General features: G+C 48.6%; 1 protein-coding gene across 16 annotated transcripts in view; it reads right to left on the bottom strand.

Annotated features, from left to right (window-relative positions):
* Zmynd8 (zinc finger MYND-type containing 8) overlaps positions 1-14,008 on the bottom strand; it is a 132,808-nt gene that overhangs the window by 81,623 nt on the left and 37,177 nt on the right. For 11 of the 16 annotated variants that reach the window (XM_023720750.1, XM_023720746.1, XM_004636060.3 and 8 more), the window contains 3 exons: positions 13,635-13,783; positions 3,961-4,179; positions 845-958 (listed from right to left, as the gene is read on the bottom strand). In XM_023720750.1, the coding sequence (XP_023576518.1) occupies positions 845-958; positions 3,961-4,179; positions 13,635-13,783 (482 nt within the window). Of the gene's footprint in view, positions 1-844; positions 959-3,948; positions 4,180-13,634; positions 13,784-14,008 lie in introns of those variants that run through there. The other 5 variants (XM_004636062.3, XM_004636059.3, XM_023720743.1 and 2 more) reach the window with 3 other exon arrangements.

Raw genomic sequence — 14,008 nt, 5'->3', positions numbered from 1 at the left:
CTCAATATTTTACATTCATCTATAGGCCAAAGAGCACATCAATTATACTGTCATTTTCCTACAAGCTATCATAATGCACAAGCCACAATCGTTATGGTCAGCCTGGGTCGCTTAGGTGGGACAGCCGTGGGCAATGCACCACTTGTCAGCTGAAATGATGGGCACCACTTTCACAGATTTTCCCAAAGGGATCAAGAGGGTATGCATGCATCGATCGCATTTCAAAACTGAAGCAACTAACCTTTCTGTAAATGGCACTGAATTTTTTTTTCTTTTATTGTTTTTTGCTGACTCAGCCCACCCTGAGGGCGGGGCTGGCATGGCATGTGGTGCCCAGGATCCAACCAAAGTCCACTGCACCTGCTTAAGCTTGCCTAAGGAGGCACTTTAGACTGCTGAGCTATCTCGCAAGCCCTCTCTGGTTGAATTTTCTTTGAAGGTCCCATGACCAGATCGCAGTTATAAATAAACTAGGTGGCACCCAGTAGTCCTGGAAATGGAATGTCACTAATGCATCCTACTCCTGCCTGCCCTGTGGAGTGCGAAGTTTCACCTCATGACCAACGTGAGTCTTAAGTGCACACCAACTGTCTACTGTACGTTACTTCCTCACTCTTTTTTTGTTCAGCTGGAACAGAGGGCTTACCACTCAGAATTCACTGAGCACCATTATGCCTCATGTTTAAATTATACATTTTCTTTCCTTTAATTTGGACATAAGAAGTTGCCATGAGTATGCACAGATGTCTGCAAAGCAAAGCCTACAAGGAATATGTAAGGTGCTAATCATACAAAACAGAAGCCACTCTCTTCATTCATGCTTACACCGGCAGGAACTTCTTACCCCTGGCTGCTTCATCTTCTGAATGGCAAACTTGAGCAGGTAGGACAGTTGCTCAATGGTCAGCATGGTCATGGCTTTGCTCTGGGTCTCGATGCATTCTGCTACTGTAATCTTCTACAAGTCAAAACCACACACACGCGTCCAGTTAGAGAAAAGAGATTACAGCCAACGTATTTATTCTCCTTCTATTTTGGTTACACCTAAAAAAATAATTCCCATCTAAATGGAAAAAAAATTCACTGGTTTGGCAAGGACTCCAGTCCACTAGAACAAAGTGTACTCACTACTGGACCTGTAGGTAAAAATTACAATGCACACCGATCCACTTATTATCTTGTTGGGAAGTGTTTCTAACTCATGGAGATCACATGATCTGAGAAAGGTGTGGGTAGATTGGGACCAGGAAGAAAGGCATTGTTACAACCTTTGGGGCTCAAGAGCAGACCATGAAAGGAAAGGCCACTGCTGGCTTCAAGGTGATCTCACCACAGGATGAAAACTCATCAACTGCTTATCTTGATCCTCTTAAGGCTCTGAGCTATGACTGGCAAGGCCATCTCAATGACATTGCTGGTGAAAGGGGACAGAGTTTCTACAGAAGGAATGCAGGGATTGGTGTGCACTAATAATAAATAGGAGTCCATTCTCCATCATTTTTCATAGATGTAAGCATATCAGGACATCCTGGCAAACTTCCACAGGCACATACCCTAGCCGCCTATCCCTACGGTCAGTAAATGTCATTTTATAAAGGAAATTCCAATGCAGAGAGAAATGGCTGAAACCGGATTCTGCTATGTAAATCTGGATCTGTCTCAGGGATTCAGAAGAGCTCTGTAGCAGCAAAAGTAAAAATAGCAAATCCTGCTGATGTCAGGAAACATTCCAACCATCTGGGAAGGGAGAGTGAAGGAGATCTTTTCTTCAATTAATTGGGATTAAGTTTCCATTCTTCACCTTTCTGGGGCCTCCAAAAGGAACTCTCAGATGTGTCTGGTCAGTTGTCGAGGAAAAGGGCCACGCGGGAGTCACTCAGAAGCTGGAAACAGGGTATGACACACGTATCTAATTGCTTGGTGACGGAAGCCTGAAGCAGCTAGCAGGCCCAGCTGTCAGCCTTACCAATTCTTCTGGGGAAGAAACCCTGGGCCCTAAGTCTTAAGACACTTGCTGGTTTGGATTCCGCTTTGTTCCCAGGTGCCATCTGGGGAGGGCACATGGGTTGCTGCCCAGCTGCCATTCTCTCTTCCTTGTTGGCAGTGCCTGGTTCTCCCATCCCAGACAGAGCTAGACTAGAAAGCCTTGTGCCAGCCCCCGTGCTGCACGGGAACTGGCGAGCCAAGCTGAGCAATAAGCCTAATAAATAGACCAGCTAGATAATGAATGATGGGTAAAGCTCAAGCCTCCAGACAAACCAGCTAAAGGATGATAGGTAAACTCCTGCTTAATAAGAGGTATCTTTCCTAAGGGCGCTTTTGGTTGTCCACATGAAACCAGAAATGCCAGCAGGCATCTTTGGGCCGCAGAAGGATATGAGATGGAATGAGCATGGCCCAGAATGCCCTGCCTTGGAGCTCTTCCTGCACACAATAATGCCCCCCTCTATTGGTTCAGCCATCCTTCAGCAGGGACCATCACTTGCTGGAAGTATCTCTTCTGCAATTTCATTACACAGCTGGGAGGAGCTCCTTAAGACAAAGCAAAATCGGTGAAAATTCCAGGGGCCACGCTACTTGTACCTAAATGAGCTCGAGCTCCAAGGACAGAGATGCACACCGCTGACCCAAGCTTGTGCCACACATCTCCACTAAGCATGGGCCCAAGAGACCCAGCAAGCCGTCTTTTGCCGCTTCAGAGGTAGAACCTCATCAGACTGACACGGCGTCCAATTTCTTTGCACGTTATTTTTTTTTTTCCTCCCTACACGCAAGGGGCACCTCAGATAATATCCTACAAATTGGATTTATTTTCCATTAAAGACATCTGAGCTATCCTCTTTCATACAGAGAAAAATTCTTTTGAGATCAAAGATCAATGCACTCTGAAATCCAAAATGTATTCTACGTTAAGGGGTTTCATAGGTGACTTTCTTGTTTTCAGCATCCTGGTTGGGAGCTACCGGGCCCGGAAGCCACCTCAGAACAGTGGAACCCTAATGACTGGCTAAAGAGGGGCCAGGGCTCTGTACAAAGGAAGAACTATGCTGCCGCCCGCCGCCTTCACTGTGCCATCATCCTGCCCCTGAGGCCCTCTGCCCAGTCGGGCTCCCCAGGTGTCAATAGGGCTCGCTGTCTACCCCTACAGGTCCTTCTCCTATCTCAGTCAGGCGCCCTAGACCTAGGCATTAAAAAGGGAACACCCCCTCCATCCTCCACTTCCCACTGCCCATCTTCAACTCATTTTCTCCAGAGCATTTTCCTTCCAACTCATCACAAGTAACTACTTCATGGTGACTGCTGCTTCTTTTCTTCTCAGAAAAATGTGATGTGTGCCTCTCCCGGGGCTCTGCCAAATGCCCACACCTCACAGGCACTCAAGGAACATCGGCTGCATGAAAGAGAGCACCAGGCAGCCACCACGCTGAGCCCACAGCTGCAGTGGTCTTCCTGCTTGGCTGCTGCTAATGAGGAGGAGGAGGAGGAGGACTGCGATGCAGAAGACACGACATCCAGGAAAGGGAGAAACACTGCGACATCTTTTCAGTACCAGGTCCAGGGGGCCAGGGAGAAGGCTCAGTAGAATAAGCGCTTCCCTGGCAAGCGCAAGGGCCTGAGTTCAATCCCAGGTTCCGCTAAACAAAACAAAACGAGGTCCCACTGTAACGCATAAACTTCCAAGATACTCGCTGCAGAGGAAACAGAGATGACCGCAGACCTCACAGCTGTCCAGACTCAAGAGGAACCAAAGCCAAGGCACGCGGCACTCAGTTGTCTTCGCAGAGCAGCGGGGCTGTGGCTGGCGCTGAAACTGGCCCAAACAAGGGGCGGCCAGAAGGTGGAAGGCAAGAAGTTTGTCTTTTCCCTCTATCTGGATTAGTTGAAAATTTAAAAGTGAAAGGAAGAAAGTAAAAGGAGAAGAAACGAAGCAGGTAATGCATTCATTCATCAGGAACTAACCTCACATTCAGGACAAAACCAGTCCCCCTCTGGTTCCGATGTCAGTCTCAGACACTTAGCGTGATAAACCCGGGGACAGAGCTCACAGCAAAGGACTTGGCCTTCCCGGTGACAAACCCAGCAGTAGAAATCATTCCGTCCATCCTGCGGTACAACATCAACAGGGTCTGTGGTGAGTGGCTGCTTCATATAGTAAAACGGACCATGTCTTAGTTCTGACTGAAATGTAGGCAAGAAAGACAGGTTCGGTTTCAAAACAAATGTGCATTCTCAACAGGTATTTACAAGTACATCAATCACAACACGAGAAAACTACAGCATTTCACAAATCCACGAAAAAGCCAGGCTAGCTTGGGTTTCTCTACTAAATACACCATCGGTACATCATCAGCTACTATGTTTTTTTTGTTCCTTCTTTTATTTTAAAGACCGTAGATGGAAAGCTAATATCTAAGAGGTATGAGGCAGCCCTAGTATAATCCCTGGGGACAAATTTGAACTCTACTATTAATCAGCTGCAGGACCTTGGAAATATCTCATCTCCTTTCAGCCTCAATTTTCTCATCTGTAAAATGGAGACAGCAGTGCCCAACTTCATGGTATTGTGTAAAGATTAACTGGGATGATATAATGCATGCATTTAATACAGTTAACACTACTAATACAGTTAAGAATACACTGTATGGAGCCGGGGAGATGGCTCAGTAGAATAAGCGCTTGCCTGGCAAGTGCAAGGTCCTGGGTTCAATCTCTGGTACTGAAGAAAAAAAAAAAGAATACACCGTATGGAGGTCCAACAGAAGTACGGTAATTGGCCCTGTGAATTTTAGACAGTAGCCACTTGGAAGATAGAACAACTGGACTAAAGTCACCAACAACATATGCTCATTCAAGTCTACACCTGATGATACAATACTTATTAGGAGCCCATAAGAAGCTTCGGAAAGCCGCGCCTCTCTACATGACAGGTGCCCATATTTGCCAGGGAACCACATCCCTTCACTAGCACCGACAGCAGAAGGATCACACTGGAGCCAAACTTCCACCCGTCCCAAAACATCAGGAGAAATCTTTCTCTACTGAGAGGTTCTAGAATACACCAATGCTATGCTGCAAACACAGAACGTCACTCAGAAGAAACACATTAGGAAAAGATCCACGAGAAGAAACATTAGGAAAAGGTCCTTCGGACACCAATAGGAAATGCAGTTTGGGAAGCAAGAGAAAGACCAATGCGCAGCTGCGACAGACCAGCCTGCGAAGTGGCTGAGTGACCTTCAGAACTCGGCTCCAGCTGGCTGGTGTGATCAGGGGACTAGGCACACTGGTGTACTTAGGCAAACCAGAGCCTGGGGTTTGATCCCCGGCACCACATGCCATGCTGGCCCCACCCCCAGGTGTGCTGAGCACCAAGACAGGCGTGGGGGCACATGCCTGTAACCCCAGCACTGCGGAGGCTGAAAACAGGAGGATCACGACAAGTCCGAGCTGTGTAGGTGGGACCCTGTACCAAATACATACATACGTACATACATCATAGGAAAACTGCACAATCTACTTTGAGCTTCAATCCCATGGCTCTACAACCAGGTGTAGCAGTCTAACCACACCCGTTACCTACTGCAGAGTACACACCATTGTATAACACGTTTCTGTTCCATCCTTCAGCACCATTACGGCTTCATCCATAAAGATCTCATATAAGGTTAAATATTGCACAATTCAGTTGATACACACATGGATCGTCTCCCATTACATTTCCAAAGTAGCTAATAGGAGAACATACAAACTGGTACAGGGTCTCACTACGCAGCTCGGATTTGTAGTGATCCTCCTGTCTCAGCCACCCTGGCTCTGGGATTACAGACCTGCGCCACCATGCCCGATCTCAAAGGCAGGCACAGAGCATCCCAGGGAGGGGCCAGCAGTCCCCCTCGTGGTGCTGGGGATCGAACCTTGGTCCCTGAGCTTGCCTAAGCAAGCACTTAGTCTGCTGAGCTTTCTCGCTAGCCGGCCTATTTGATTTTTAACAATGAGCTTACATATAGTTTATTGACTGAAAAAAATAACGCTTCTCAATAACATCAGTCTTATCTGTTCATGTCTAATACTTCTATACTGTCAAGCTGTGATTTTTCTCATTGTTGTTTTGCAGTGCTGGGGGTCCCATTTTCCTTATTTTAATGGCTAGGACTTCCAGGATATTGAGAGTCACAAACGCTACAGGATATTGACAGTCACATCCTGTTCTTGCCTTTTATTATCAGATTTTTAAATTAATGTCCTCAGGATGCCTGGAATTGCTACGCTTCTCAACAAAGAGCCTCACTGATGCTTATTTAGCAGACCTTTGCGATGGTCTTTCTAAGCCTTCCCATTTTCATTTGACTAAGTAGGCAGCTAAGTCCCGTAAGTGTGACTGTTTCATTCTTTAACCCAATATTATTTGCCTGTTTCAGTTCAACTTTTTTTTTTTTTTTTCCCCCCGGAACCGGGGATTGAACTCAGACCCTTGCGCTTGCCAGGGAAGCGCTTATTCTACTGAGCCATCTCCCTGGCCCCCAGTTCAACTTTTAAGACACAGCAGTCTATCTGATTTCCAGGTAACAACATCACTGTTATTGTAGACATTACGTGGTACACTTTTCAACATACTGTCACACAAACCATCTTTGCTTTATCCTGACAACCACCCAGGAAGTTTACTAGCTCTGCTTCACAGATTGGGGGTGGGGGGAACCCTCAGTTAAAGACTTATCTAGGGGCCAGGGAGATAGCTCAGTAGAATAAGCACTTCCCTGGCAAGCGCAAGGGTCTGAGTTCAATCCCCAGTTCCACCAAAAAAAAAAAAAAAAAAAAAGACTTATCTGATCTCTGAGTCAGGAGCCAGAACTCAGCCCTGGCCTCCCAGGGAGCTCTGCTCCCTGCACTCCACCCAAGATGTCCCTCACAGCAGAAAGGACTCTAATATTTTAGGACCTCTGAGAGAACACTCTTTGGTAACCCAAAGCAAATTCCACTTAATACAAATTCTTGGGCGGGCCAGATAGCTCAGTGGACTAAAGTGCTGGCTTTGGCAGAGTGCAATCAACAGGGTTCAATCCCCTGAATGCTGTGCTACACCGGCCACCTGGGGGCACACCAAAATGGCAATTAAGACTGGCCTTGGTGGCACACACCTGTAAACCCAGGTCTTGGGTGAAAACAGGAGAATCACTACTACGTAGTGAGACCCTGTAGACCCTGTCCTAAATTTATTTTTAAAAAAAATTATTTTTAAATCTTGAGAGGAAATAAAATCCGTAAAATACATTAAAAAAAAAAAAAGACCTACTAGAAACCTTCAAAGAGGCCAATGAGTGGCTTCCTCTGCCCTGATGTGTGGGGGCACCCTGAGGGCCGAACTGGCCCCAGGTCAATGTCTGCCAAGACAAACATTTCCTAACACTTATAGGGCAAGACAGGGAGGTGGGGAAGCCAGGCACCGTAGCACACACTTGTAATCCCACCAAATGGGGGCTTGGGCAGGAGGATTGCAAGTTTGAGGTCAACTTTTTGGCGGAACCGGGGATTGAACTCAGATCCCTGTGTTTGCCAGTCAAGCGCTTATCCTACTGAGCTATCTCCCCGGCCCCAAGAGATCTTTTTGTTTTGTTTCTTTTTTCCCTGTCTGGGAGGAAGGAAAAGGAGAACCCCTGAGAAGTCACATGTGTAATGCCCTACTTCTCCCCTATGAGTTAATAATTAGTCAGGGTCCAGTGGGGTGGCAGAGGCCTGTCATCCCAGCTGAGGCTGAGGCAGGAGGAACCCCAAAGAGCTTATGGCCAACCTAGGTTACAAAGTGAATTCAAGGCCAGCCTGAACTGCATAAAATGACATACTCTCTCTCTCACGCACGCGCGCGCGCTCTCTCTCTCTCTCTCTCTCTCTGTCAAAAAGACTAAAAGTCAAAGAAATCAAAACATCAGAGTCAATCCTTAAGATCTAAATGAAACTAAAATTCAAATATGACAGCTTGGGACAGCAAGACAGCTTAGAGGACTAAGTACCTTAGTGCGCTTACGCAAGCGCAGGGCCGGGGTGCAATCCCAGGCACCACATGGCGTGCCAGCCCTGCCTCCAGGTGCACTGAGCCAGCAACCAAGCCCAGACGTAGGGGCACACACCTGCAATCCCAGCTCTGGGGAGACTGAAAACAGGAGGATCCCTGTAAATCCAAGCTGTGTAGTGAGCCTCTATACCAAATGCATAAATGAAGGGGGAAAAAAAATGGCAGCTAATCTCCCTAACCAGTACCAAGTCCACAACACAAAAGAAACACTGGGGGGCCTTGGGCTTGGCTTTGTGCTTTTTATTTTATTTGGTTTGGTGCTGGGGACTGAACAGAGAGAGCTTAGTGATCTTTAGAATGAAGTTTCAGGTGCTATTCGGTTCTCCCGCTTTCCCGCTGGGGCTGGGTACCCTAGACACCAGGGACTTCCAGTCCTCTCTCTGAGGCAGGGGCAGCGCTGGGGCTGTCTGCCTGCTCCCTGTCCCCATCTATCCGATACTTTCCTTACAATGCTGCTTGTTTCCTGCACCACAAAAAATAATCTGATGGGGCTGGTGAGATGGCTCAGTGGTCTAAAGCACCTACTTAGAACAAGCTTAGCTAAAGCACAGGGACCGCGGTTCAATCCCCCAGCACCACATGCCAGCCAGCCCCACCCCCTGGTGGGCTGAGCTGGTCACACACACACATAAATAAATTTTTAAAAAAATAATAATAATCTGATAAGAAATATGGAACATGGGGCCGGGGAGATGGCTCAGTAGAATAAGCGCTTGCCTGGAAAACTCAAGGGCCTGAGTTCAATCCCCGGTTCCGCCAAAAAGAAAAGAAAAAAAGAAAAAGCAAGTAATATCAGGTAAAATGATACGATGCTGTGTCTCCCCCACATGTATAAGGTCCCTGACTGACCTGACAGAAGTGGGAGGGTTGCAACCCACGTTACTCAGGGATAACTGCGAGCTAGGAAAGCAGATGTTCTTAGTCCCTTGTTCCTGCCACATGGGTTGGGGTAACAAGAACATGGAAACAGCCTGTTCATTTACTTCCAGACTGTCTGAGTAGGCAGAAGGAGCCAGCAAGCTTTTTCTATAAAGGGTTCTATAAGAATAATCAATAGGGCTGGGAAGGGCCGGGGAGATGGCTCAGTGGAATAAGCGTTTTCCCGGCAAGTGCAAGGGCTGAGTTCAATCCTCCCTGGTTCCGCAAAAAAAAAAAAAAAAAAAAAAAATAGGGCTGGGAAAGTAGGTCAATAGTTTAGGCATCTGCCTGGCAAGCACAAGGTCCCAAGTTTGATCCCTGGAAACGCGTGCCTTGCCAGCCCCGGAACCCTGGGTACATCATGCCAGCCCTGAGACCAGGCATAGGCGTGGTGGAGCACGCCTGCAATCCAGCACTGGGGAGGCTGAGACAGAGGATTGCTACAAGTCAGAGCTATGTAGCAAGACCCTATATAAAAAACAAAAATAAAAACAATAATAAATAGATGCCAGTCATGGTGGTACATCCTTGTAATTCCAGCGCTTAGAAGGCTAAAGCCAGAGAATTGGCCCCAGTATACAGCCAGCTTGGGCTACACAGTGAGTTCAAGGACAGCCTGAACTACATAGCAAGACCCTGTCTCACACACACAAAAAAAGCTAAAAACAGACAAAAACAGGAACAATATAAAAATAAATAAGTGTAGCTGTGTGCCAATAACATTTCATTTATAACAACAGGCCCTCCATGACAAATCCCAGCACATTCAGAGGCTGAGGCAGGAGGATTACAAAGGCAAGCCTTCACCTGGACAACACAGCAAGACTCCATCTCAGAAAAGAAAAAGAGGGGCTTGGGAGATGGCTCAGTAGAATAAGCACTTGCCTGGCAAGCGCAAGGGCCTGAATTCAATCCCCAGTTCCACCAAAAAAAAAAAAAGAAAAGAAAGTAATATAGCTCAGTGTGAAGGCCCTGCATTCAATCCCCAGTACTTTAAACAAGGGAGGAAAAAAAAGGGGGGGGGGGGAGTGTTGGACCACAGACTTCAGCTTGCCGATATCTGATCTCCAGAAAGCACTATACAGCTGGTCTGGGACTGTGCCTAGGGTCTGGGAAGGAAAAAAGAAAACCAAACTGGATTTCTATGCAGGTGCCATAGGAGAGTACAGAGTCCTTCCAAAGCGAGCATAATCCACCCAGCCCTGGAGAAAGGGCTGCTTGGGTGGGCAGCAGGGAAAGGGCAGGGCTCAGAGCCCATCTCCAGGGGCGCTGCACACAGGACTTACTGTGGTCCCCTATGAAAGCCCCATGAGAGCATCCTGAGATATCCCACGTGGTAGAGCCCTTGCAGGCCCAGTATGGCAAAGCCCTGGGTTCCATTCCCAGCATTCCCATCATGGAAAAGTGGGGGAGAGGAGAGCACCAGAGGGAAGGGCGAAGGAAACTTAAAAATTCACATTTTAATTGGAAATCTCCTAGCCCTCAAGTGTTGGGGACTAACAGAAATTATGCTAGCCAAATATAATGTCTGAGGAAAGAGAAAGAAAGACAGCCAGCATAATTTTAAGTATTTATGTTCCCCTTGAGGAAAACAGTGCCGAAGGACACTGCCGGACCCTGCACACAAGTCAGCAGGAATGAGGGGTCAGGGGTCAGGAATGTCACCCTTCCCAGTTCAGGCTATTCGGTCTCTGCCAACAAACAAGTTTCCTGCCCATGGTGCCCTGGAGTTTGAGTCCCAAGTAGCAAACCCTATAATCAACCTCACAACGTTCCCAGTCTAAACCCCTATATTTTGACATAACTGAAGCTCAAAAGCAAGTAACCCACAAGGTCACACAGAGTCTCCGGCTACCAGGGGCAACCGTGAGTCACGTGTCCAGGCAGAGCCCAGTCCCTCTCTTGGGAATAGAGCAGGCCAACCTGTCACCCAAGGGCATGCTTGGGCCTGCGCCCTCCCACCTCTGCCCTGCTGGGTCTCACGCCCTCAGTGCTCCCCTGCATCCCTAATGCCTGCCCAGAGTCACACCAGGGAGGCGGCCACACTGGATGCTGGCCACCGACCTAAGGGGTGAGGGCACTTAGAGGACAGAGACTGACACACACAGCACAAGGCTTAAGTGTCACAGAACAGGTATTAGCACACGAACAGGGAGGGAGAAAATGCGAGCCCACATCTCTTAGCGACCAGAAGAAGAGACAGGAGCAGGTTTCTAGAGACCGGGTAGGGACGAGCAGGGGAAGGAGGCTGAGTAGAGGCTGTATGTCACTTGTCTGCTCTGCCAACCTCCTGGTAACTATGAGGACACTGTGGCCAAGGAAGTTGAATTACTGGTTATACTCTGAGGGTTATCTGTGGCTGGCGTGGTTCTTTTTTAGTCCTCAGGCCTTACAGCTATGAGGGGGCTCCTGGGTCACAGAGGGCGGTTGTCACCAGCCTCAACCCAGACAGGCAGATCTAACCTCAAGTGCAGCTTCTCACCTGCTCTGAGACCTTGAGGAAGAAAGGTAACCTCCATGAACCTCAACGTTTCCATCCGCAAACTGGGGGTGATTGTAGCCCTTCTTCATGGGGTTGCCACTGACATTAAGATTAACACGAATATGTTTACAACAGTAGACAAGACAGTAAATCCTTTGGGGATTGTTCCTTTGGGAGTTGGACCCAGGGCTTTCACACTGAACTACATCCCCAGCCTTTTCTTTTCTTAATTTTATTTTGAGATAAAGCGCCTAATTGGCCCAGATTGGGCTTAAACTCAAGATCCTCTGTCTCAGCCTCCCAGACGGCTGGTACTGCAATCTACAAATCTGCACCACCAGGCCCAGCTAACTTTTGGAATTATTACCTTTATCCTTTTCTTCAAATTGTAGCTCCCTCAAAATATCTTCAGGACTTACCAATTCCCTCCCCGTAATGGTGCCGCCTAGCTGGCTCTAGAAGCCATCCAGCTGGCACCTCGGAGCCGGGGGTGGGCACTTACCGTTAAGTTAAATGAACTGAAAACTTAGCCCCTTACTCTCACTCACCACGCCCAAGTACTCAAGAGCCCGCACAGGGCTTATGGCTACCGTAGGGTCTGCAACACTCTTACAGATATTGTGTATTTCATGTATAGATTGTACGGTTAATCTACTTAGCAAAGAGTGGCTTTGTTTTCGGGTCTGGTTTTTTGTTGTTGTTTTCCGGGTTTTTTTAAAACAGGGTCTCACTACTCCGCTCAGACTCACAGTGATCCTCCTGTCTCAGCCCCCCAGCACTGGGATTCCAGGTGTGCACCACCACAACCCCCAGTTTCTGTTTCAGGCTGGCACTGTACGCCTGAGGTTCCAGGGCCAGCACGACACGAGGTACCAGGGATCAAACCTGGGTCCTTGCACTAGTCAGGCAGGCACTTAAGACCCAGCCCTAGTTTTTGTTTTGTCTTGTTTTCTATGCTTAGAGCAGGGTCTACAGGGTCTCACTACGTAGATCGGATGGACTCGTAGTGATTCTCCTGTTTTCAGCCTCCCAAGCACTGGCATTACAAGCCACGCCCAGTCTCAACTGCTGTCTCAGTGTGTCCCCAGGGGCGGGGCCCACGTAGCACGCCAAGGTCAGGCGCTTTAGTCCACTCAGCTATCAGGCCGGCCCTTACCCTAGTTTTTAACATTATTACTGTGTGTGTCCTTTGGCTCCAGCACTTCTCACAACAGACTGCAGAGTGAACAGTGAGCGCAACCCTGCTCCCCATTTCAACAGCGAGATACAGAGAGGTTAATTTGCCCGCAGCCGCAAAGCAAGAGGCAGAGCTGGCATTTGGCTATATAATTTTGAGAGTGAAAATAGCCTGGTGCTCAGAAACCTGCACGTCTCTCAGTTGCCAAGCCGTTAACCATTGCTAGGCTTCTTCCAGGGAAAGCATCCGTCCTGCTCAGCTCCAACTCCACGCCCCGGGGCCGTTCCAAGTCTCATACGGCATGAGACAGAAGGGTACTTTCCCAGAAACCCCTGCCTAGGGACGGTGCTAGGGGAGCTGCTCTGTGGAGGGCCAGACACACGCCACCAGCAAGGTCACATGGATGTCGCTCGGTCTGTCCTAATCAGAAGACACCTAACCTGCATCCACCTAGCTAGATGGTCCCTAAGACAACATCCAAGAGAGTGATGGGATCTCCTGTATGGAGGGGGCTGGGCACCCACAAGAATAAAGAGACGGTGACCCTGCCGGGCGTCCACATCAGCTACGCTGCTCGCCAGGCCCAAGCCCTTCATTTTACAGATGAGAAAAGGAGACCAGCGGGGAGTAGGCCTCAGCCAAGCAGCGGACCTCCAGACAAACAGGCTTGTGGAGGCTCAGGAGGGGGAAAACGGCCTCAGGCTGCGCGGAGATGAATGTACGGAAAAGCCCCTCTCCCACCCCAAGAACAATGTCCTCATCTCCTCCGGGTCACTGCTCTGTCCCCAGAACAGATCTCCAAATCTGCTGGAAGCTCTGACAAGGCCCCTTCTAATGCCCCTCTCGTCCTATGCCAAGGCCAGGCAGCACCAGGCAGCATGCCACGTCCATGCCAAGTCACCAGCCGTGGGACGCCGGGGAGCGGCCATGCTGCTCGCTGGCCTCTGTCCCGCTGGTGCGGATGCCACTCCAGGTGGCTCCTTTACCTGCTCCTTATTGCTACTGTTCAGTAAGCCAGGTTTCTTTTTCTTTTTAATGGGGCTTGAGGTCGCGTCCTGAGGCGAGTGACCATTGGAGGAATGCGGAGGGCTGGGGAACTTTCTTTTCTGGGCAGTTCTGTCTGTCGAGCCAGGATCTGAAACAGACGCACAGAAGCACACATTTCAAAACAGTCAGGGAGGTGCAGGTCCCAGAGTTCGGGGGTGACCCCAGTGCCATGTCAGTACTGCTCCTCCCCACACAGTCCAGCCAGCCCTTCCTCTTTAATGTCTCAGAGGTCAGATAGTTTTTCTTCAATCTACATAGCATTTTTGTAACATCTAAATTTATTGTCAAAATGTAAACTCTGGCACATTCCTTA

The sequence above is a fragment of the Octodon degus genome, unplaced genomic scaffold, assembly GCF_000260255.1.
Source record: "Octodon degus isolate 3935 unplaced genomic scaffold, OctDeg1.0 scaffold00077, whole genome shotgun sequence".
Taxonomy (NCBI): Eukaryota; Metazoa; Chordata; class Mammalia; order Rodentia; family Octodontidae; genus Octodon; species Octodon degus.
Note: the sequence above shows the minus strand (reverse complement) of the source record. Positions and strands in the feature narration are given on the sequence as shown.